At 39.8% G+C, this 25,578-nt stretch overlaps 1 protein-coding gene across 1 annotated transcript in view; it reads right to left on the bottom strand.

Annotated features, from left to right (window-relative positions):
• The window catches only part of LOC136864016 (RING finger protein 44), a 344,632-nt gene that overhangs the window by 183,468 nt on the left and 135,586 nt on the right, over nucleotides 1-25,578 (bottom strand). The window contains exon 6 of the mRNA XM_067140516.2: nucleotides 6,557-6,696. Coding sequence (XP_066996617.2) covers nucleotides 6,557-6,696 — 140 coding nt within the window. The remainder of the gene's footprint in view (nucleotides 1-6,556; nucleotides 6,697-25,578) is intronic.

The following is a 25,578-nucleotide window of genomic DNA, read 5'->3' as shown; positions in this document are numbered from 1 at the left end:
GCGCGTTTAGAGGTCCTAAAACAGGGAAGTTTCCTATAATTGACGAAGAAGTGTTTAGGTACGTCAGTGAAATACGTAACAATGGCTGCAGTGTATCATATGAAATGTTACAAATTAAGGGACAGGAGGTAGCGCGCAAACAACATACCGGTAACTCAGTTTAAGGCGACTCGTGGGTGGATTAAGGGGTTCATGCGACGACACAATCTGTCAGTGCGAAGGAGAACAACACTAAGCCAAAAGTTGCCTGCTGATTACACGGACAAGATTGTAAATTTTCACCGATTTGTCATACGTTTGCGCAAGGAAACTTCGTACTTGCTTTCTCAAATCGGTAATGCCGATCAGACTCCAATCTTTTTTGATATGACTCGCAACAGCACTATTGCGCTAAAAGGATCACGGAGTGTATTAATGAAAACCAGCGGTAGTGAGAAGTTGCGATGCACGGCAATGCTAGCCATTACAGCTGACGGGAGAAAGTTGCCGCCTTACATCATTTTCAAGAGGAAAACGATGCCTAAGAATATACAGTTTCCCCGTGGAATTCATGTACGAGTGCAACCAAAGGGTTGGATGGACGTAGAACTCATGCTGGATTGGGTTAAAACTGTGTGGAATAGAAGACCTGGTGCACTATTAAAACAACCAGCTCTGCTTGTTTTAGATAGTTTCCGAGGTCACCTCGTGAACGAAGTGAAGCAAATTCTCACTACAAATAAGACACGACAGATAGTCATTCCTGGTGGCCTAACATCTGCTTTGCAGCCACTAGACGTATGTGTTAATAAACCCTTTAAAGACCGTTTACGTCGATTTTACGAGTGGATGATGAACGGCGATCAGCAATTGACGCCCGCCAGAAATATCAGGCGTCCACCCTTGGACTTGTTATGCTCGTGGGATCTTATACCACCTGAACTAGTCTCCAAGAGCTTCAAAAGGACTGGGATTTCGAATGCACTAGACGGTTCCGAAGATGACGCAGTGTGGCAGGGAGACGAAGAATCTGATACTGGTATTAACAGAGGCGAGGACGGCGCATCAGATAGCGAAACCTGCGATAGCGACACCGAAGATTTGGAATAAATTGTGTACCGGTAAGTCCGCATTTCACAACAAAGCGATAATTTTTTGCAAGTGTAATATTTTAACTTTAATACTAAAATTAATGACAAATTAACTTAATACGTTAATTTTTATTTTCAGGTTGGAAAAACGTTCGCCGAACTGTAGCGAAAAATTATGAATTTTGTTTTAGACTATTTTAATTATTTTGATGTATAAACGCGAGTATTACGTGCATCTTAAATTTGTATCAAATACAATTTAGTTATAAATACATTTTTTGAGCAATACAAATACTGGTATTAAATATTCATCGTATAATGGTCGCACCCTACAATTTTTTTTCGAAAATTTTGGTATAAAAAGTGCGACGATTATGCCGTGAAATACGGTATTTCACATCAAAAAGATCTGCAAAGACAATCGAAGAACAGATTTAATTTTTATACAATCCTCTATGGAATTGATTTTACACTCTTGCTCTAAAAAAAAAAAAAAAAAAAAAAAAAAAAAAAAAAAAAAAAAAAAAAAAAAAAAAGCACAGTTCTGAATAGGCTTGAATGGTATTTTCCCTGGCTCTAGAAACAGACATTACATGGTTGAACGATAGGTGTGCATTGTGGAGGAACCACTTTGATAGTGCATGTAGATAGTCTATCATCCTGAAATAAATACTTAATGCTGGATTTGTTTGCCCTCCCCAAGAGTCCAATAGAAGAAATTCCATTCCGTAAGTATGGTTTCAAAGCATTATGCAGAAATTTCTTTTACAGAACTGTTATTAGTTCCCCAGATTTGGAGGATGTGATGACAACGTTCTTGTACTTCTTCACGTATTCATTCGCAATCTTCTGAACTTGGGACCGTAAGTTCCTGTTGTACAAGTTCCTTTTACGTTGCACCGACATAGATAGGTCTTATGGTGACAAATTGACAGGAAAGGGCTAGGAGTGGGAAGGAAGGAGCCGTGGCCCTAATTAAGGTACAGCCATTTGCCTGGTATGAAAATGGGAAACCACGGAAAACCATCTTCAGGGCTGCCGAGAGTGGGGTTCGAACCCAATATCTCCAGAATACTGGATACTGGCCGCACTTTAGCGCCTGTGGCTATCAAGTTTGGTAGTTTCTGTTGTACGCACACGAGTACTAGAGGTAACAGTTTTCCAGAGATGGTGAGAACATACTGTGCAGTATACTTTATTTCTGGGTGTCATCAGTAATACTTAAATTATTCACCCCTTTTTCAGAATCACCATTTCAATTCTTACCTTCCATTCCTTTCTACTCTAGATTTTATGTTACCAAATAAAGAAGCATAATATTATCACAACACCTAACACTGCACCATATAAGCACTATCTTTGTTAACTTCATATGGAACAACAAGTTCACTGGGTGTAAGTACCTTATCACTGAGTATTTCTACTGCATTATGATGCACAGTTTTTCCCCTATAGCACGGCTTCTTGGGAAATTACTGCAAAAGATTCTGGCACAACAAGATCATTTTCAGCAAAAAGGCTCTCAAAATAACCCACAGCCTCTTTTAACCCATTGACTCACTTTGGCGGGTGTGTCCGCCATCACGCCAGTGTTGAGTGTATTGTCAATTCGTTACTATGCTACCGAGACTTATTGCAGTAGATTCTTGTTGCTATTGCTAGTCGAAGATTTGTCATTTGTGCTCTTTACAGTTTTTTATTCAACAGATAGCTTGGTAAAACCAAATGAAAAATGTCATGTTTTGATGATCCTGTAAATAAACATGGCAGTGGTGAATGAAGAAGATATTAAATTATGGCTCGACCAATGTGAAGATGAAAGTGATCTTGTGAATCAGAAAGTTCCAGAGATGATTCTAAGATTTCAGCACACATAAACGAAAACCGTTCTTCACACCATGTGGCCTTCACAAAGAGTCGTTTGAATGCCACAGATGTGGTGTTGCCCTTCACGTGGAAGAGTATTTCAAGGTCTACCACAATCAAATTGACGTCTAACTTTATAAAAAGACTGGAAATGAAACACCCGGTGTTCATTTGTTTTCCTCTACAAAAAATTTCTACTCGAGTTATGAATCACTTGAAAAATAATGGTGTTCCTGTGGGCATCCTATTCCTAAAAAAAATAGATTGAAAGGTTTAGCACATCACTGTAAAGAGATTCTTTATCAATCTCTTATCAGTCTCATTTTCTGCTGTCAAAGGACCAGGGCCTTTCTGTTTCAGATTTTTTTGCCAACATTAACACTTTAAAATGTAACTGCAACTTAAGAATAAAATTCAGGACACTCCTAGAAGTTTCCCTATGAAACATGTGAAGTTCTTCTAAGCAAGCAAACAACTATAGCTGTGAGCATGCATCTAGCTGCTTTTACTTTCCTTCCTCTCTTCCTCTTGTAATCTTTTGCATGAAGGAAGATCTGTGTTATCAGGGTAGAAAGCGGATTCCTATCCGATATCCGATTCAACGAAAATCGATCCCACTATATGGCCAACTGGAAGACCATATCAAGAAATCCTTAAGAACTGCAACAAATTTTACAGCCTCCCCCCCCCCCCCCAAATTTCTCTCTCTCTCTCTCTCTCTCTCTCTCTCTCTCTCTCTCTCTCTCTCTCTTCCTCTCTCTCTCTATCTATCAACTGACCGAATATTGGAATATTGGGTTGTAATACTTTGGTAAATCTGCAGAGAGGTAACCTTTTGTTAGGGAAATTACGAATTTGAAGAAAAGGTCTGGTGTTCCCTAGTTCCCTAGTAAGATAAAGACTGGATGCGAGGAGATAGATTCAAGCCAAGCCACCATACAAGTGCGTGGCATTGGGGGAGAGGGTTGTGGAAAAAGCCTGGAGCCAAGGCCATATTCCAACAGACTAACCACGTTGGAGCCAGAAAGGGATGGGTTTTACTGATACCACCGCACTGGGTGCTTCTTTACAGACAACATTGCCGGATTTAGTAGCGAGGATTACTCAATTTCCAAGAATTTTGTATTTCGACTGTAAAAAAAAACTCACACTTGTATGTCACTTTTTATCAGTAGAGAACAGAAATCAAGCAATTTAAATGCAAATATGGAAGAACTTTTGTTTGAAATGAAATGAAAGCATCTTATTCTTTAAGACATAAAATGAGAAACTCAAGAGTCTTCACCAAGTTCATTATACCTGGTTTATCTCTAAGCTAGCAGGCTTTTGTGGATTGAGGATTACTGACTTCCCTCACAGACATTAAATAACTACTCTCAGGAAAAAAAAAAGGAAGTGCAGTAAATTATATCTTTCTTCATAGGGTATGTGTAATGACACGGTTGTATAAAATGAAATAATATTGAACAATGACATTAATTCTAGAAAGTAAAAGATAAAAGGAATGTACGAAAACATGCACCTACATGAATTCTTTATATTTTCTGCATTATGCAAGCAGATTTACACTTTTTCCTTCAAGTTTCCAAATTGGAGAGATGCCAGTTTATACAAAATGAGGAACACTGTAACACCCCCGACTCTGCCAGGACCAAGCAAAAGGTCCGTATTATGCAGGTTCAGCAGTAAGCAAGTTTTACTACAAAATTAAATGTTTTCAAACAAAACCTTAAGATTTGACAGATTTTCATTCCTTGGGGGGGGTGAATAAAGTAAAATCTCAATGCATCATTTTTCAAGGGGGAGGGGGAAAATGATTATGGATGCAAGAGAGAGAGAGGGGGTGGGTGGGTGTGTGTGTGTGTGTGTGTGTGTGTGTGTGTGTGTGAGAGAGAGAGAGAGAGTCTCCAAACCATCGGACTTAACCGAGGACAGTTAAAATCCCCGGCCTGATCGGGATCCTTTGGACCAAAGGCCAGCATGCGCTAATCATTTAATCATTTAGCCATGGTGCCGGACATTCTCATACACTACACAATGACATCAAAATATTCCAAGCACAATATACGCGATGAAAATAAAAAGCATGACTTTTACGCTGTTTCGTGACTCTTTTCTTTACATCTCGTAATAACTGAAAACCTTTAAGGTCAGATCTTTTATTGCAAATTAATGCTATATGAGGATATTATGGCGATAACCTGCATTTTGGTAGAGATTCTGTAGACCCTTCGCAAGACGATAGGTTTAGGTTAGAGATCCAAAATGGTGCGGCTAGGATGATGTCAGAAGTTAGAAATACAACACGGAGCATCTTGGAAGATGTCACAGCAGGCTATGTGAGGCTGCCAACTTAGCAACAAGTTACAAGAAAAAGCTAATGAAAAAACTATTGGTCTGCCCTGGTTAGGTCTGGCTTGTAATGAGACAATTGGGCAGGGGCTAAAGAAGCTGACAAGTCTCCAGCATCCCACACATTCCACAAGATACGACGCCACTGATCACCCTGCGACTATTTAAAAGTTACCCAGTGCATACCATGACTATTTTAAACTGCGCGATTTTCTTATTTTCGAAGAAGTTGACAGCCCTAGCCGGCCAATATCAACACAGAAAATGGTGGCAAATCCGAGATTTACAGTGCCTCCGTTTTAACTTCAATGTACTTCTAGGGGACAATTAGTGGGTCGAGGAGATGCACTGGCACCAGGAGGCTCGTAGTGTGGATGCACGTGAATAACCTGCGCACTGCACTACGGTCTGCAAGATCCTTGCTCCAGACTAGGAACTCTGAATCCCTGTAACATGTCGCAGCTATTCTATGCTCGAGTACTGAGCTGTCTCTTTAAATTTTAAAAAACCATGTACATTTTTCTTACAAACAATCTAACAATGCGGGAAAATTGCGGCCGAGAACATGTTTTTCTTTATGATCGACGCGATAAAACGATAGATTGAGGAATGATAGAAGCGGGGAAATTTAACATTGGTTTATAGGGAAAGTTTTTAGGAGATTAAATTGGACAATGAATATGGGAAAACGACAGTTCCGGGAATGATGTATCGAGGTTCTACAGTATAACCTGTATAGGACAATGGTGGGCAGCAAATCTACGGAAATTGATCGGAGGTACTAAACCAAGCCAAACCCCATGGCACAACAGCCCTGAAGGGTCATGGCCTACCAAGTGACTGCTGCTTAGCCCGAAGGCCTGCAGATTATGACAGGTCGTGTGGTCAGTACAACGAATCATCTGTTATTTTTGGGTCTCTCTACTGGGGCCACTCTCTCACCGTCAGATAGCTCCTCAACTGTAATCACTTAGGCTGAACAGACCTCGAACCAGCCCTCACATTCAGGTAAAAATCCCTTGCCTGGCCAGGACTCGAACCCAGGACCTCTGCGTATGAGGGAGGCACGCTACCCCTACACCGAGGGGTAGGGCTACCACAGGATGAGAAATACACCACACTGTTAGAACTTAAAGATGACTGCAATGCTAACACACAGTAACCACTGCAAGCAGCAATATTTGAGGATACCCTCTCAATCCAAACAGTTTTGAAACTTTCTGAAATGTTTCAGTCTAACCATTGTACACAGCCTTAAAATAACTTACCTCCCTCTGCTCCGTGGAGAACGCCGCTGATCCCAAGGACTGCGGGTGGGAGGTGGGGAAGTCTGGGGAGGTGTAGGCAGTTCCAATATTTGATGTCCTCCTCGAGACACACGACGTCGCTTGCGAGATGGACTCTCGCTCTGAAATTTTCGAAGTTAGTACGAGAATTTATCTCCAAGATATAACAATCTGATAGCAATTATATGTACTACAACGGAGTTCAAACCTCTGGAAGACATGATATGCCTTCCATTATCAGAAGAGCCATGCAGCATTACATAACAACCACAGTCGTTCTCATCGCTTGCAAAATGCATATCCAATCACAAAAGAAATTGTCATTTAAGAAGGTAATTTATAGAAATTATGAATGAATGTGTGTGTAATTTTTATATACAGTAACAATTCAAAATACACTATTACAAATACATGAATTTTGTGACACCTTAAAATATTTTACGTGTATTATTCTCAATGGGGTACTAGTACACTGCCAGAAAAGAAACATGCAACATCTTCAAGGAATGTGTTGAGTGGCACCAGCGTATAATATGTGCCTACTGAGGGATGGTTGTGTGAGGGATTCATTTGTCACAACTGCGATCAGATGGCGCTCAGGAGGTATGTTCATGCACACTCTGCAGGCAGTAACTGTGCTGAGGTTACAGGTGAACAGTGTTTGCAACATTCATCCTAGGGTACAACCATGCCCCACTGAGAAGTACGTGCTCCTGTTGAAAACAATTGCAGCCACTTGAACAGGGTCGTACCGTGGGCCTGCAGACAGCTATCTGTATGTATTGACAGATTGCTGCACATGTTCGGCACAATGTATGTGTGGTGTGTCACTGCTTTCAGCAATGGTTTGTGGAACTTCCCACACCCGTAGACCAGGTTCCAGACGTCTGCATGGTACAGACGTACGTCCAGATAGACACAGTGCGAGCAGCAGTGGCCGATCAAACAAACAGGAACGAAATGTGGTCACTTATTGCACCTGCTGTGTCACCAAGGTATATTGGGAAAAGTCTGCTTGCAGCAGGATTATGATCATGTATGCCTCTGGCCAGGCTACCGACACCACGACACGGCCAAGCACGGCTACTCTGGTGTTGTGAAAGAGTCAACTGGAGAGGGGAATAGCGCTCTGTTGTCTTCAGTGACGAGGATAGGTTCAGTCTGTATGCAAGTGATGACATGCATGTGTATGGCGTAGACCTGGTGAGCGGCCTTTTGCAGAGTGCATTTGCCCACAACACCCAGGTCCCACCCAAGGCTTCGTGGTGTGGGGGGACCATCAGTAATAACTCTCGGTCACAGTTGGTGTTTCTGCAGGGTAACTTAACCAGTGCCCGCTACAATACACGGGTTGTCCCCATGCTACCGCCGTTTCTTCTACAAGAATGTGATGTTCTTTTTCAGCAGGACAACGCACATCCACATACACCTGCTGCAATGAAACATATTCTACATGGTGTACAACAACTGTCCTGCCCAGCAAGATCACCGGATCCCTTGCAAATTGAACACAAATGGGACACGAAGCGGGAACTTACGCATTCTCCAGAGCCTGAAAGAACCATTGCCAAATTGCATAAAAGGTGCAAGATGCTTGGGGCAATCTATTGCAGGATGCCAATCGGCACCTTCATGGTAGTTTGCATGTGCAAATACATGCCTGCAGTGCTGCGAAAGGGAGAGTGCACTGTGTATTGATGCGACTTTTTGGGCATCCTTCACTGTGATGCGCGGTTCCTTTGGTCTGAATTTGTAATTATATACTCCTGCAATGATGAACTACCTGTCACATCACTTGTGAATAAAACGAAATTGTCCTTGAGAATATTGCAGGGTTTTTTTTTCCTGGCAGTGTATATTGGAGAAGTCTATATACTGCAACCATGAAAAATAAAATTCTAATAAACACATTTAAAAAAATTACTTATGTGATAAAATGCATGCATTAAACATTTATCTAAAACAGCTATATGTTGCAATACTTCTGTGAAAAAAGTTGCGTAACTGTGTTTCAATACTTCTAACTGTACCTAACTGAATATGCTAAAAGCAAATTACTCTTAACAATTACAGAATTTTACATTAATTTGAGAAGTTAAGGTTTAAATATTACTCAGTTTGCAACAATCATTTGCCACACCTAAGAAAACAAAAATTATTAAATGGTGACATAGACGACTTTCAGTTTAAGATCATACGACTTTTATATTCCAATTGTTTATTTCCTTCTGCCCACCAAAAATTAATTGGCAAATTCAGAGGGGAAAGGTTATTTCTTTGCTAAACCTCTCATAATTACAGTATATGTATGTATGTATGTATGTATGTATGTATGTATGTATGTATGTATTAGTGTGGCATTAAACACACAAAAATTAGAAAGGAAAAAACTGCTGCAAACTGAAGTTCTATAGTCACGCTTTTAAAATACCTACATTAATCATGCATTTTACACAGATTAATATTTATTTAAATAACATTTATTAAAAAGCAATATGGATTTGGGTTTCAGTTTGATAAGTATGCTCAACCCTAAACATCCCTTTACCCTTACAGACTTTGAAGTTGCTTATCAGCTGGTGGTACAATACTTGGCCCTAAAACCCAAGAACCTCTCCATTCTCCTCCCTCTCTCCTGCACCCCACCCATCACGTATCAGTATCTACGTCACTATTCATTGGCTAATCCTCAGCTGAAAATTTTGCATTCATGCAATGTTTCTGTAATAATGCTTTTAAACTTAACCAGTGCCCGCTCTACGCTCTATCTACTCATTTTTAACTGGAATACTCCCTGCTCTCTATTGATTTCCCAAGCATTTTTATTCACTCTTGTAAGGTTTCATAACCAATCTTTCATGAAAACTTATCTTCCACGATCTTTAAATTTGAACATACTTCCTTCGTTGTAATGGCAATTGAAATACTCCAATTTGATCCAAGGAAGTAAATCTTCCAAAGCATTTTAAAATCAACTACATCACTGGCCTAACTGCCTTGGGTAACCACTTGTTAGTTAGGCCAGGTGAAATGAAATTAATAAAAACAACAACAACTGCTGCATTAAAAACATTTTCCACAAGATTTCTAGTAGGTTGAAATACAGTGCCAACCAATTTTGCAGGACTCGATACCTCCCAACTATATGATCTACCATGAAAATGACATACCGTACTACTGACAACTATCATGAGCACATACAGTAACACAGCTTCCTACCACCCTGGACTTCTGCAGACTGATACATCACACAGATATGCACAAGAATTCTCAGCTTGCATTCGGGAAATAGTGGGTTCAAACCACACTGTCGGCAGCCCTGAAAATGTTTTTCTGTGGTTTCCCATTTTCACACCAGGAAAATGCTGGGGTTGTACCTTAAGGCCATGGTCACATCCTTCCCACACCCCACTCCTTGCACTGCTATGTCGGCATGACAAAGTAAATTGTCAAAAAGGAAAAAGGAATGAAAGAGAATAATTCGAAACATTCATCTGCATTCACAAGCGAGTAAATTGAAGGAATGAACTTGTTAAGTTCTGAGACTGCATCACTTTTCAATGAGGTTCAGGCATAGGAAATAATTCCATTATTGTCTGTTCTAACAAATGAAAGCCTTCGATATGAACCGTTTCTGCTTGAACAATGATTTCTATGAACAAATCACCCAAAGGGCTACGATGAAATCACTCCACAAATTTACCATGGATATCCAGAGCTGGTCAAAGCCGTAAAAGATTCGTACATCAACAGCCCTAGTTTGGATGATTGGAGATGACAAGAGTAGCTGGAGGTGATGAGAGTTGCATGGAAAGAGAAGACAACACCAGAATACTGTCAGAAGGAAATAATTGCTGTATTTACTTGCGTATTAGACCTCCCCCTTTTTTTCTTCCACTCTTACAGTCAAAAAAAGTAAGGGGGGGAGCCAATATGCCATAACCTTGAATTTTGCGCTGTCAATACATGACTTCTAAGCTATAAAGAGCTATAAACTGTACATGTACACATTCTACACTACTCTTTAACGAACTTAATGAATGTGTTCCGAGTTTTACTGGCTATTTTCAATGGAAGGCAGTATTTCTAAATTTTAATAAGACAAATAGTGAACACATGACTTTTAGGCCTACATATAAAGTAAATGTAGTTAGATTTAGTTACTCTCATATCACGTCATTCGTTTCATATCACGTCATTCGTTTCATCTCATTAATTCCTCTGATGAGGTTGGCGTTACAAAGGGCATGCAGTCATAAAAACTCACTACGAATATTCATCTCGCTTTACCCTGTAGAGAAAAGGGATAAGGGTATCATATTATCATATTATGCAATATTAATCAAAAGAATTTAATGGCCAGTCATTTGTTCGTCAGATGAGCAGTACACCTGGTCACTGCTTTGATTTGAATTATCGTTGTCTAATGCTGCCAATTTCCCTGCTAGCGGTGTGTCATTCCAAATGAGGTCATCTTCACTGCCATCTCGTGAGCCATGCACTGCCATTGAGAGCATTCGAGATCTCGTCTTTTTGAAATTTTTAAGAATAGTTTTGTTTCTGACTAGCATCCAAATAAAAATGAGAATCTATTCGCAAATGGTTTTTGGAGATTGTGTCTGTTATTCCCAGTTGGTGTATGTGTAGCAGAAACCACTCCTTCCGAATAAAGCCGTGCTGTAGAAAGCTGATAATGAATGTATGTTACGAGTTGTACGTCCGAATGTAATACATAGCGACTGGAAACATTCTTTGGATAACTGCGGCTTTTAACAGCCAGACCTTTATTTTTAAATGGATTTCATGCTTGTTCTCTACATTTATCACATCACGATTTACCTAAACAGCTGCAATTGAGAAAAAAGAGGCCGCATTGCTTAGGTTAGGCATGCTACCAAGTGCCCGGATAGAGCCAGAAGTTCCACGACGGGGAAAAAAAAACGAAAAGCTTGCCGCATTTTTTTGTATCTAAAGGTCTGGCGGTAATGCATTACATTATCATAACGTTAATTTTGTACATTGGTTGTCTCCATTTTTTTTTAATTAATACATAGTAGTTATGTTTGGGGTCTCTGAAAATTGTTTAAGTAGTTAGTGGGGAAGTAAAATACTATTATTATTATTATGTCAGATACGTTGGCAAGTAAAACAATCGTTATGATTGGATTGTTTTTATCACGTTTTAAACCTACTTCTCTCCAAAAACGACTCATTCGCCCGAGTTACGAGATATTAAACTATCACTTTGTTAATGATCTCACCAGCTATATTAATAGCAACAACAACTGTGAACATTTCTTAACTAAACTCGTTTCCTCATTCCAACGTGGTGCAGCTCTTTTTCGGCATCCCCCCCAATGGAGGGGAGCTGCATGTACCATTTTTACAGCATATCAACTTTCCTGCCATTCTTGAATCTCTGGCAGTATGGTACCAGGAATCAAACTGAGGCCCCCTTGAATGGCAGCTAATTGTGCTAACCATTACTCTGGTGGATATTCCTAACTACAAAACACAAATGTACCGCATGGCTTTGACGCAAGTTTGCACTGTGCGTGTAGTACGGACGAAACTATTCACAAATTTGTGTGATCTCATCTGAGCTGCTGTAAGGCTCGTATCCCACTTCGAAGCAGAATCATTGTTCTCTGACGAATTAGGTTTGGTTGGAGGGGGAGGAGGAATCTTGTATGAGAGATTTACTTTCTCATTTTCTATGTCTCTAAAAGCCACGGGTAGGGGGGCATCTAGTACACAAGTAAATAGGGTATCTTCAAGACAGGAGTGTAAAAAGCTATCAGGAAGTCACTACGTGTCATCATGCAAAGATTTTCAAGAAGATTCTGGAGAGACGGATCCAGGAAGGCTGAGAGAAGATTAGTATGGCTTCGGACCAGGAAGACCCACATTAGACATCTTTACTGTATGACAGCTACAGGAACAGCATTATAAATATGGAAAAGATCTACAGATGGCCTTCTTGGATACTGATAAAGGAATATGACAGTGTATGAAGAACCAAGATATGGAAGGCCCTAAAAAAAAAAAGTTGGAAAACCAACTACATGGTGGAGTGTCAGTTGTGTTAATGTGAGAGAGAACAAGTTGGCTAGAATAGAAGAACAGTTTGAAACAAGCAAGTGCACTCTCAATATTACTTTTTATTGTAGTAATGGACAGTATACCGTATTTTCTCGCATAATTAACACGCTTTTTTAACAAAAAATACAGGCGAAAACTTTGGATGTGTAAATTATTTGAGGAATTCAGATATAAGAAAATATTTAAAATTCATTTACATTTAAAAGATACATCAAATTTAATATACACAATTGGTTCAACTCATTTTCGGTTAATCGTCGTTTGGCGTAAAATTCCAGCTTAAGATTCTTTCTGAAAAGTCAAATAGGGTACATCAGGGAAGTTTGACACGTGTGTTTGAAGTACCAACATTGGAAAGTATTCTTCCTGTTACGAGCTGACAATACGGCCTGAAGTAAAATGAACATGTACTAATAAAAGTACTATCCATGTAAGTATATAATAATGACATACCGGTATAAAAGGAAAACTGTGCAACACTAGAAGGGCTGCGCATCGAAGGAGGGACCACTGCTACATTTCCCCAAACAATTCGTACACAATCTTGTATGAGTAACATGTCCATCCACCCTTTTTCTTGGATACGAATGTGGATCCCTCATGGAAATTTTACTTCAGGCGTTTTTCATTTTAGAACAACATACGGTGCAAACTTTCTGCCATCACCTGTTACAGCAAGTACTGCAGTACATCATTCTTTATCGCTTCTGGTAGCGTGAACTCTATGACCTTTTCTTATCGATTGTTCGACTTCGTGGCATACGGAAACTGATTGGTGTCTGACCTGTGGTTCTTATTTGGGAGAGCAAATATTCCTTCATTTCCCTTCATAAAATTAATGAAGCCAAGGCTACCTTCAAATCCGAGACACTGATTTCACGTGCAGCAGCTATTTCTCGTCGTTTAAAATACAGCATTTTGTGAGAAATGGCATATCCAACGTTGTGTAACGAAATCATACATTTAAGCAGATCCTCCCCTACTTTCAGAAAGTTGCCACTTTTCGGTCCGCGAAATGCTTTGCGAGACTTGGTCGCTTGAAGTGGACTTTACTTTTACCGCACGTTGCATTTGGACACTGAATACTTCCGGCCCACTGCCCTATTTCTGTATGTTTTGGTGTAGCTGATCACTGCAAGTTTATATGATGTACCATTACTCGCATACTTGCTCACTGTGGACTAAATTTTGGGATCACAAAAAACGCATATCCCATACCCAAAACACTCTTAAAATACGTTTGTACCAGACTAGAATAGAGCGTCACTAGTCACTTCTGCACTGATTCTCTCACTGAACTAGTACAGTGGTATTTCCCAAAGAGAATGGGTGGTATTTCCTACCGACTGAAAACAGCACATTGCCCAGTATTTGGAATGCCGATATCACAACAGGCAGGCTGCTACCTGAATAGTTGACATCTTTATTTCCAAACTCATCTGGAGCTGCGTGATGGATGTTCTCCACATTGGACCCAAAAATATTGTGATGCGTAAATTATGTAAGGGCGTTAATTATGCGAGAAAATATGGTAGTTATGAGTAGGAGAGGAAATTGGGGAAGAAAAGATTAAAGAAATGGCGTTTGCAGATGATTTGATAGTAAACAGAATCAATAAATTGAGGAAAAGTTGGATGCATGGGATGAAACAGCACGAGGATATGGCTCAAACTTTTGTGTAAAGAGGAATGAGATTGTGCTTACAGCCAGGAAGAATATACCCACAACTGGAGTAACAATTGAAAGGGAACAACTGAGGAAGTTAGAGACAATCAAGTACCTAGGAGCTGAATATAGGAAAATGGAAGAAAGGGCATAAATGAGTGGGCGGAGACAAGCACAAACATACCTCAAAAATGTAAGAAGCTTGGTATGGAGTAAAGATGTCCCCCAAAATAACAAAGGTGTGATATACCAGATGCACTAATTGCTTCAGCAATGTGGGCGATTAGAAGAGAGAAAAGCAGAATCCAGGCTAGTGAGATGAAAATTTTGAGAAGTAGAAGAGTAACAAACCTGGACAAGATAAGAAATGAGGTTAAGAATAAGTGAAAGCGAAACCACTGCAAGGTAGGATAATGAAATCAAGGCTTAGATGTTATGGACACATGAAGAGAATGGAGACGAGGATACCCAGGAAGATACACAAGATGGAACTGGAAGGCAGGAGACCAAGAGGAAGCCCGCAGGGTGTATGGGTGAAAGGAGTTGAGGAGCAAGTGAACATAATAGGAGGAGGACTGGATCAAAGTGATGACAGATGGTGGAAGACAGACAACAATGGAGAGGCTTGTGTTTTAAGCAGGCCCAGTCAGTGTTAGGAAGCTGTGCAAGATGACTATGGAATAATTTTTCTCCATGTTACAATATGTTGCAGGTTTCTTTTAATGCTTATGATTCTATGTATTAATGAGATGATTTTTTACTCGAATATGTATATTTGGTTTGTGCTGATTTTTTATATTTCGTTTGAAAAATCACAAAATTTAGTCTCAGCTTTGAGCAGACCCCTGCAGATAGCCCGAGTAAAAGAAGGTTAAGGTAAGCTTCCTTAACACAAAAAATGGTCAGATGAAAATTTCTAACAAGGAAACATCGACAATGGTTAACGCGCCGATCACGATGAAACTTGGAAAAAACAGAGGTACCAGTAAAAAAGATGTCGGCATCAATTTTGGGTGCCGACATTCATTAGGGCGTTAACTAAAGCGCCTAAAAGATGCAACATTTCAAGTTCCGCGTGAACGATGAATACCTTCTGGCCACTGCTTAGCCGGCACTCTGTCTGCCTTGTGCCACACCTCTGCACCTCCTCCCCTCCTGATTCTACACCACACGTTTCCCTTCTCCCCGTGCCATACCGTCTGCCTAGCTGTTTAAGAGAACCGATGCTACACTTTGCGTATTCTATCTGCCATCCTCATATCTCCCCTTTGTAATTTCCACATTGTATTAATCAGTTTACATTTTCTGAAATGTTTATGAAAAAGTTTGCAAAAATTATTTTATCATCTTCAAGCAAATCATGGTCAAGAAGGTCCGCTGAACTTTCGGGAGCTGCAGCTTTAAGACGCGACTGAGGGCGAGTGTTAAGCAGTCAACCGTTTTCAAATAGGTTTTGACGGAGTGATGTCACACTGCGTGACATAGGCCGTAATAACGTAGATTGAAGCATGATCTTTTGCAATGCATGTGAAATTTTAGGTTTTAGTTTTCAGCACTGGACCGTCTGATATGTTGATACCGATAACTCTCTCGTTTTGTTTTTTTTTAAAACAAACATCTGTGTTCTCCGTTGTTTCAGACAATAAATATATAACATTATTTTAATTATTTTTATTTTGTTTTTCAGAGCTTACAAGTTACTGTCTTGAAGGTGACAGTCTCTATTTGGAGGACGTTACAAGTTTGACGTACAGGTCTGATCAGTCGGAGGAACACGAAAAGGATATTTAATATAGCGAGCCAGAACCGGGACAAAGCCAAGACAGTGCCAATTCGATGGACACCGCAGACTTACAGTATAAAACAAGAGTAGTCAACTACTGGATGGGTGGAAAACTGAAATATCTGAAATTTGCAACTGTGCAAAAGAAATTCCGTTGTTTGCATAGTGAGGCACAACTCTCCGACTGGAAAAAAAGTAGTGGATGAAGGAGGCTCTCTCCGAGACAAATTTGATCTTATTATGATGGATTGCAAGGAAAAATTTGACCAGGAGTAACGTACGTCCACCATCCATGAAGTCACAATCAAACAGCGGGCAATGCAAAGTGCCCGCTCTCGAGGGATCCACGACTTTAGAGCATCCTCAGGCTGGTTGTACGACTTCAAAAACAAATTTGGGATCACATCCAGAAAAATTACTGTCATGGCAACAACGAAAAAACTTGATAGGGAAACTGACGTTATAGTGGAATCCGAAATGTTTGTGGAAAACATAAGAGAAAAAACACAGTTGCACAGCCCATCACATGTTTTTAACAGTGACCAAAGTGGCTTTAATTTGGAAATATACACCGGCAGAACGTTAGCGTGCCGAGGAGAAAAGTCAATTAGTACGGTGGTCCAACCAATTCCCTCTACTATGCATACCTACACAATTATGCCAACCGCATCAGCAGTAGGTGAGCTACTCTCCCCGTTGCTAATATTTTTAAAGGAAAGAAATTGTGTTTTTGGTTACCTTGTTAAGAAAAGCACATTTTCACATGAAAATATTGATGTGTGCACCACATCTGGAAAGATGGGCAAAGCAGAAGTTCAGTGCTAGTATAATGACATCTTGAAACCAAGTTTACCCGATGGACAAAACATTTTATTGTTAGATTCTTTGTTTGGCCACAATGCGCTTGTCCCTGGCACGGAAGTAGAAGTTATGAAGACTCCAGCCGGCGCTACAGCAGTTTGTCAGCCATTTGACGTGTATGGGTTTCGGATTTGGAAAACGTTCACAAGACGAATGTATTCTGGGCTGCGACTTATGGATACCGGTATTGTGCTGCACCACCGTAACACCATCTTAAAGCTGCAATCACTGTTACATTTCCAGCTGACATCCCACCCCCCCCATGGCACTACAGCCCTTGAAGGGCCTTGGTCCACCAAGAGACCGCTGCTCAGACCAAAGGCCTGCAGATTACGAGGTGTCATGAGGTCAGCACGACGAATCCTCTCGGCCGTTATTCTTGGCTTTCTAGACCAGGGCTGCTATCTCACTGTCAGATAGCTCCTCCATTCTAATCACGTAGGCTGAGTGGACCTCGAGCCAGACCTCAGGTCCAGGTAAAAAATCCCGGACTTGGCCGGGAATCGAACCCAAAGCCTCCGGGTAAGAGGTAGGCACGCTACCCCTACATCCCGGAGCCAGCTGACATCTCGATTCAAAAACGTGTGGAAGTACTCGTGGTACCGCAGTGGATACGTTGATGATCATCCTGGACAATTTGAACACCCAAGGAACACCACTACTGTAAAGCATACGTCCCGTGATAAAAGTATGGTGCCTGTTGTTAATTGTGTTTTGTTTCAGTTTTCTTTTCACTATTTTTTAATGTTTTGAACAGACAAAAGATTGTTTTTATTTACTATCAGTTATTGACGGAGAGTTTGACCAATGTACTTCGTAATGTATACAGAGTCATTTATTTGTCGCCTTGTAATTGTTTGTTGTTGTACCAGTTCGTGCAATAGTCATTTTAATTTTTGAGGTATGTAACTGCCATTGTACCCAGAAGAATGTAGTGTGATACTTTAATATTGGTACTTCTTGAATACATAGACCTTTGTCAGCTATAACGCAAAAGTACCGGTGAAGTAAGACTACAGGTAAGACTATAAATACACATCTTTTTTATATTTCAAGGCTTTTCTTATCATGTCAAACTTTACAACATTCCATGTCATAGATACTCATATCAAAGTTGTCTATGCATTAAACTGATTTATATTCAACAACCATTGATGCAATTGAAATGTGTTGTGTCTAATCGCTGCAAAACATAAATAAATCGTTCAGTACAAGCACAAATAAAAACATCCTACCTATATTCCTTATACCAGAGTATGCAATATGGAAAATACCAGTAGTTTCAAACTCGGGGTTTATAATTGTTGTCGTCGTCATCGTTCGCAATTTCGTTTTGTTATGACACAAGTGATAGCATACACAAAATTGGTGGGGGGGAGGGGGAGGGGACATAAAAAGAAGATCTGGATCTGTAACCAGGTTTTGATATCCCGAGGTACCGAATCTCATTACATTAATTGAGATCCTCTATCCAGGCACGTAATTTCTTTAAATAGATATGTAACGTTGTTTAAAGGTGGGCGATTTATTTAATGGTAAGTGATTTAATTTAATTAATTTCATATGTATGTCCACTCTAAAGGACACTACCGACAGCTTTAAGGCGTTTTAGAAGTAAATAATAATTTAAGCGTAGGACGGACGCAGTACCCCATACCACGTTTGACCACGCCCGGTGGTGCTTAACTCGGGGTTGTACCCATGAATGTGACAACTCACCGGAATTAGCAGGAATGAAAATATAACATTTGAATAAAATATGGGTATATTAGTTTAGGTTATTTATTTCCATTGTGTGTAAATCGGGACGTTATATAAAGGATTTCAATAATTATAGTGCAAAAAGAAGCGAAGTATAGCACCGGTCCCATTCAACAGCTAAGCAGCCGGCAAGTGCGAGGGGAGAAGGGAAACTTGCAGCGGCGAACCAGTTGGAGTGGGGAGGGGAGCAGGTGCGGAGGTGTGTCTCCTGGCAGGCAGTGTGCCAGATTAGCATTGGCCAGCAGGTAGTTACCGCTGATCGCGCAGAACTTGAAATGTTGCAACTTTTATGCCCCTTAGTTAACGCCCTAATGAATGTCAGCACCAAAAATTGATGCCGACATCTTTTTTACGTGTACCTCAATGTGTTTGGCAAGTTTCATCGCAATCGGCGACTTAACCATTGATGATATAGATACTGATTCCCATAGGGAATCTGAAATACTTGTCCCGAATGAGTAAATTTATAATACCAATATAAATGGTCCGTTATTGGACATCATAAATTTTCCAGCTAACTCATTCGACTTAACCATTGCCGATGTTCCCTGTAAGTCTCCAAATACAAGAATGATTATCATGAAGATCCTTTGGCTACATAATACATTGAAGTTCATCTACACATTATCAATGAAAGACCCCAATTTTAGAAACAATTTAAATGATTTAGATGATATTAACTAAAAAAATGCCCTAAATGAAAGATGGACACAATTGGGCTCAATGAGCAATGCTCCAGCTTAGGCAGGCTAAGGAGCAGTGTACGAGCTCTGACGGAAGATGCATCCTGGCAGCTGCTTGGATGGCTCACAGTTGCAACTAAGGAAAGAAGGTGTATCAAAACAGATTTGAACTTTTAGCAGTACTATTGTGCCGAATGCCTCGCTCCACTCAGTGCATTAGATTATGATGAGGAAACAAAATAAGTTACTTAGGAAAAACTTATGGTAGTTATTAAAATTTTTCCACTTTAGATGAACGTCACTTTTTAAATTTAATTTTGAATCAATATTAGCGTGTACTTTTTTGTATAAGTCTTAAAAATGCAGATTTATTTAGAACTGTCTCAATCTTTTGTACTAGAATTATACCTTGTCAATATAGGCAACCTATGATTTTGGGAAAAATAAATAAAATTGTGTACACAAATGGCATGTGCTAAGTAAATACATTTACTTATATTCATTTCATTAGGTTATGCTTAGGAAACAGAAGTATTCTGACATGTGATAACTATTCCTTTAATTACTACCTTTAGTCATGGAAATACTGCAAGCCAACATAAAAGGTTGTTTAGGAGTACAGCACAAACAATGAACAACGAACAAACTGTATGATTGTATTGCATTAACGTAATATATTCTGCCAGGTGCAATGCAGTGGCTTTAGCTTGTGCTTTGACTTTGCATATCGCCATCTAGTCTTTACAGCACAATCTATTAGAAGTCAGCTGCTCTCTGCTCTTACAGCGCTCGTGCGATTGGCTCAAAGAGTGGGGCTCTCTCATTGCCCATCAGGCTGCATGGCTAAATGGTTAACGTGCTGGCCTTTGGTCACAGGAGTCCCGGGTTCGATTCCCGGCAGGGTCGGGAATTTTAACCTTAATTGGTTAATTTCGCTGGCACGGGGGCTGGATGTATGTGTCGTCTTCATCATCATTTCATCCCCATCACAACGCGCAGGTCGCCTATGGGTGTCAAATCAAAAGACCTGCATCTGGCGAGCCGAACATGTCCTCGGACACTCCCGGCACTAAAAGTCATACGCCATTTCATTTCATTGCCCATCTAAGCTCTGAATGCTGCCTATCACTTTCTGAACACAACAGAACCATGAAAATTTCTTGGCAAAATATGTACTGGATAAATGTGTGCAAGACTAAGAAAAATAGGAAAGGCAATGACATGGGATGAAGTACAAAATGCTTGACACACATTCTTTCTCTAAGAGTCCCTTCACATTTTTTTGTTATGGAGTGTACAGGTCTAGCATTTGTCCAGTGTGAAAGTGGAAAACTACGGACCATCTCTCGAATATAGCTAACTTGCTCAGAGAGAGCAAATAATATCCCAAAAATGATTAGAGCCTAGAAGTGAAAGCTATTTTAGAGGATATGCAACAGAATTTTATGTACATATTTAAGGTATCATTGCTATCATTTAAACTGATCACCTGTCAAAGTAAATTCAAAATTTATGAAGTGCTGATTGAAGAAATGTTAACTATTCAGTAACAACAAAAATTATGGCTTTTAACCCTTTCTGCTCGTGTGTCGACCTGAGGTTCGACAGCCGTCGCTCAGCGTTATTGCTCGTGTGTCGACCCTGAGTCGACAATGTTTCGCCGCTCGTTAGGTTACCTGGAATGCCAGGGCTTTTATACTTCGTTTCGTAAGTGCTGGTCCCTTCCGGAAACCAAATAGGTGTGTTTTAGTTTCTCTTTGCTTGGCAAAATTGCTCCGTTTCCTTGACAATGGAAAGCAGTCGCGTGAAGCAACATGGCGGCACACAGTCTGAACGAAGCTGAGATTCTTGCGTCTATTTCGGCTGATTATTTTTATAGTGACCATGAAAGTGATGAAAATTTTGAATCTGGCGATGTAAGTGATATATCTATTAGTGATTCAAATGACAATATTGATATCAGCGTCGCAAGAAATCATGGAGAAGGCGATAGTATTTTGACTCGTCCCGGTCCCAGTATACAGGGCTGACTTCAATCATACCTTGGAGATTGCGGAGAACGGGTGATGCAGGATTACCCAAATTTCCTTTCAGATTAGTCAGTGTATTCATAAATTGTGGCAATAGACTTAAAATAGAACTAGAGTACTGGTAGCTATTTTTTACTGATTACTTGATAACCTCTATTGTCCATGAGACAAACGAATTTGCCGAAATGAAATTACAGCAAAATACTCCACTTCAGAAGAGATCTATCTGGTTTTCTTGGAAAGCTGTGACATTAGAAGAGCTGAAGGCATTTATTGGTACAATTATCAACATGGGGATGAACAGTAAGGCAGAAATGCAGGATTATTTTAGTGCAGACTGGTTGGATAAGCAAGCAGGGCTCCATCCAAGCATTTGCTTTGAACGCTTCCACACACTCATGACATACCGTTAAGAAAGTAAAAAACATGATTTTGTGTCATGTAAATACCATAAATTCATTAATTTTGTAGTTTCTTCCTGTATATATTGTTACAACCAGTACTTAACACCAGGTTTTAAAATATGAAGAATGCTGAGAGAAATAAATGCGAGTTGGGAGAAATCAGGACGTACAAATAATTTGAGTGGAAAGGGTTAAACAAACTTACAAACATGTGAAAGAACAAAAAGCAACAGAAGCCATGGCAGTGTTGTAAAAACAAGACACTGGTGGTAAAAACTGAACAGTTCCACAATGTTCGTAAGTAGACTGAAAGACCAAAAAGCACCTGATTTCAGAGTTAATACCGACTTACAATGTGTGAATAAAAATGCAATAAAAGTAGTATTTATAATAAAAATGGAGGGTAACTGAGATACAGATGTCAGTCTTTCAGATAACATCTTCACTTATAATGCTAAAACAATGGACAATAAGTAGAGACACCTGTATTTGCAAAGCGCAAAATTTTTTGCATTTGGCTCAAAAACACTAAACTATTTACGTTTAAGCAAAATCGCAAAATAATTTACAAAATTATTCGGAATTGCATCATTTGAAGTTAACAACTGAGATTCAAGGGGAATTGTGGCAATAAAATCCGATAATCGATGCCACAATCCAATTTATACCCTTCGATATATATTGGAAGCTAAGACAGTATATAGATTATAGCTAAATTAGCTTTCTGTGAAGCAAGAACAATTATTAATGTCTTAATGTTCCACCTTTTCAATAGTATTATATGCAATATTATTTAATTACATTACTAAACTAGGGACTAGTTACCGCCTTGGCTGGGCATCTTTAGCCTTAATGTAATACATTAATAACTAAAATCTATGAACACGCAACTGACATAAAAAGAAATGTACAAAAACATAACTGACATTAGAATCTGTGATGAAGTCTTTGTAAAATTTGAAAAATAAATTAGGCTCTTAATTCTTAGCATCTGGAGTATGTTCATCATCCAGACTCTTTCTTGCATTAATATTCATAGAATTGTTAGTTCCATTACTGCTAATCATTACAATTTCAACTGCAAAACAGGAACTGGTAAATGTTGATTTTGTAGTCAGATCAATCACCAAAATTACTTGAGTGGTGTTAGCAGTATGCAAGCCACTGGACGCCACTGTAAAAACCACCAGCTGACCCAGAACTGCTAGATGGTGTTTCCACATCAACCAAAGTAAATAAAATGGAATGTTCCTGTAGTACTTGTTAAAATCATGCTGAAATGCCGTTGGACATTGTCAGGACAGCACATGATGATATGGTTAAAACTGACACATTCTTAATTTGTGGCTGGCATGAATTCGCAATTCATTGCGGTGACCATGAAGTTAACCTGAATAAACGATTGCTAAAATTGGACAAAATAGGGAACATGCATGATCCGGGGTTTTAATTAAAAATATGCTAATCTGATTCAAAATTTCATGCAGAATTCAAAAATGTGATCATAATGTACAAATAATAACTCCAAATATGATAAAAATCTACGAAAATGTCACGTCACGCAAGTACGCGATCTCATTGGTCTGACGTCATCGTACAGGTTGACTGAATTAGCAGACGAAATAACACATAGTGTGCTGTGAGAAGCAGGATACACTTCGCGTATTTCTACTTTACGTTAGTGTCTAGTATGGTTAAATTCGAGGTCTATACATTGGATAATAATCTGAGTGGTATATTTTAGACTTAAAATGAATCCTGCGCAGACAGTGAGGCAGAAAACTTGTAAATGGTGTAGAGATCCGATGTGCAACAGCACATCGCATACCATACCAAACAAATTGTTTATACATGTTTCAAAGACGCTAAAACTAGGGAGAAATGGATTTTGGCGAGCCGGAGAAATGCTGGTGATATATCGGAAAAGTCTACAGTTTACTTTTTTGAAGATTTTAACGTAAGATGAATTTGTTTGAATTTTCAAATCACTTTTCCATGTCAGCTGTTCTAGTGGTAAAACTTTAAATTTTAATGTATGATGCTTTATTTAAATGCTTCAATTACATCTTGGAATATGAAAGTAATAAACAGTGCATTAAATAATGCTGATTATTAAAGTATTCTCCAAACCTAACCTATGTTTTGGGTGATCCATGTCAAGATAATAAATCAAAGGGGTTATGAACCATTTTGACAGCTCTAATTCTACCAATATATCTTGGCATGGGACAGTTATGTATGTCTTTGTTGAAGAGCTTAATTGGTAAATTTAGGCTATATCTAAATACTCTATAATGTAACAAAGAATAGGCGTGTACATCATGAAAGGAAACAACGTGAATTTAACAAATGTATAACTCTACACAAAACCAATGCTTGTCTGTTGGGGTCTTATAAGTTAACAATGCTCAATTATAATAATTATCATAATATTAATGAAATAAATAACATAATTGCACACAGGTGAAAATAGTGATGTAGGTGTTTAAAATATTATAGAACTTAGCCTAAGTTTTAGGTTATACAAGCCAAGTCAATAAACCGAAGGGTAAAAATACCGCGCGAGTTGGCCGTGCGGTTAGGAGCGCGCAGCTGTGAGCTCGCATCCGGGAGATAGAAGGTTTTGAACCCCACTGCCGGCAGCTCTGAAGATGGTTTTCCGTGGTTTCCCATTTTCACACCAGGCAAATGCTGAGGCTGTACCTAAGGCCACGGCCGCTTTGTTCCCATTCCTACCCAAAGACATTCCTGTATTGAGCGACTAAAATGTCACCAGGACACTTTTCTTTCCTGATATGCTCAGCTTGTTAAAAGCCAAATGTAATTAATGTTATTGGCTTCACGCCCCGCTAACTACTTCTACGATTTTCGGAGACGCCGATGTGCAGGAATTTAGTCCTGCAGGAGTTCTTTTACGTGCCAGTAAATCTACCGACACGAGGCTGACGTATTTGAGCACCTTCAACTACCACCGGACTGAACCAGGATCGAACCTGCCAAGTTGGGGTCAGAAGGCCAGCACCTCAACCGTCTGAACCACTCAGCCCAACTTGTGAAAACTAGATGAAGTCATATTTATCTTTATCATGTTTAACTTTTTCCCTCCACAAAGATATTTAATTCTCTTTCATGGACCCCGGAAGTGGGTAGGCCAGTTGCCCCAACCATAAATATATATTTTTTTCAGAAATGATAGGTTATAGACCTACAGTACTATGATCTTTCTTTCTTTCTTAATCAGTTTATCCTTCAGGGTTGGTTTTCTCTCGGACTCAGCGAGGGATTTCACCTCTACCACTTCAAGGGCAGTGTCCTGGAACGTGAGACTTTGAGTATGGTGATGAAACTGGTGAGGAGGGCCATTACCTCGCCCAGGCGGCCTCACCTGTTATGCTCAACAGGGGCCTTGTGGGAGGATGGGAGGATCGGAAGGGATAGACAAGGAAGAGGGAAGGAAACGGCCGTGGCCTTAGGTGCCTGGAGGAGAAGTAGGAAAATACGAGAAACCACTTCGAGGATGGCTGAGGTGGGATTCGAAACCCTTCTACTCAGTTGACCTCCCGAGGCTGAGTAGACCCCGTTCCAGCCTCGTACTATTTGTTTTCAACTTTCATGGCAGAGCCGGGAATCGAAACCGGGCCTCGGGGAGTGGCACACATTAACCACTACACCACAGAAGCGGACTAGTACTATAATGCTACCTATATGTTTATGT

Source organism: Anabrus simplex, chromosome 2 (assembly GCF_040414725.1).
Source record: "Anabrus simplex isolate iqAnaSimp1 chromosome 2, ASM4041472v1, whole genome shotgun sequence".
NCBI classification, from domain to species: domain Eukaryota; kingdom Metazoa; phylum Arthropoda; class Insecta; order Orthoptera; family Tettigoniidae; genus Anabrus; species Anabrus simplex.
This window is presented reverse-complemented; position numbering and strand designations above follow the sequence as displayed.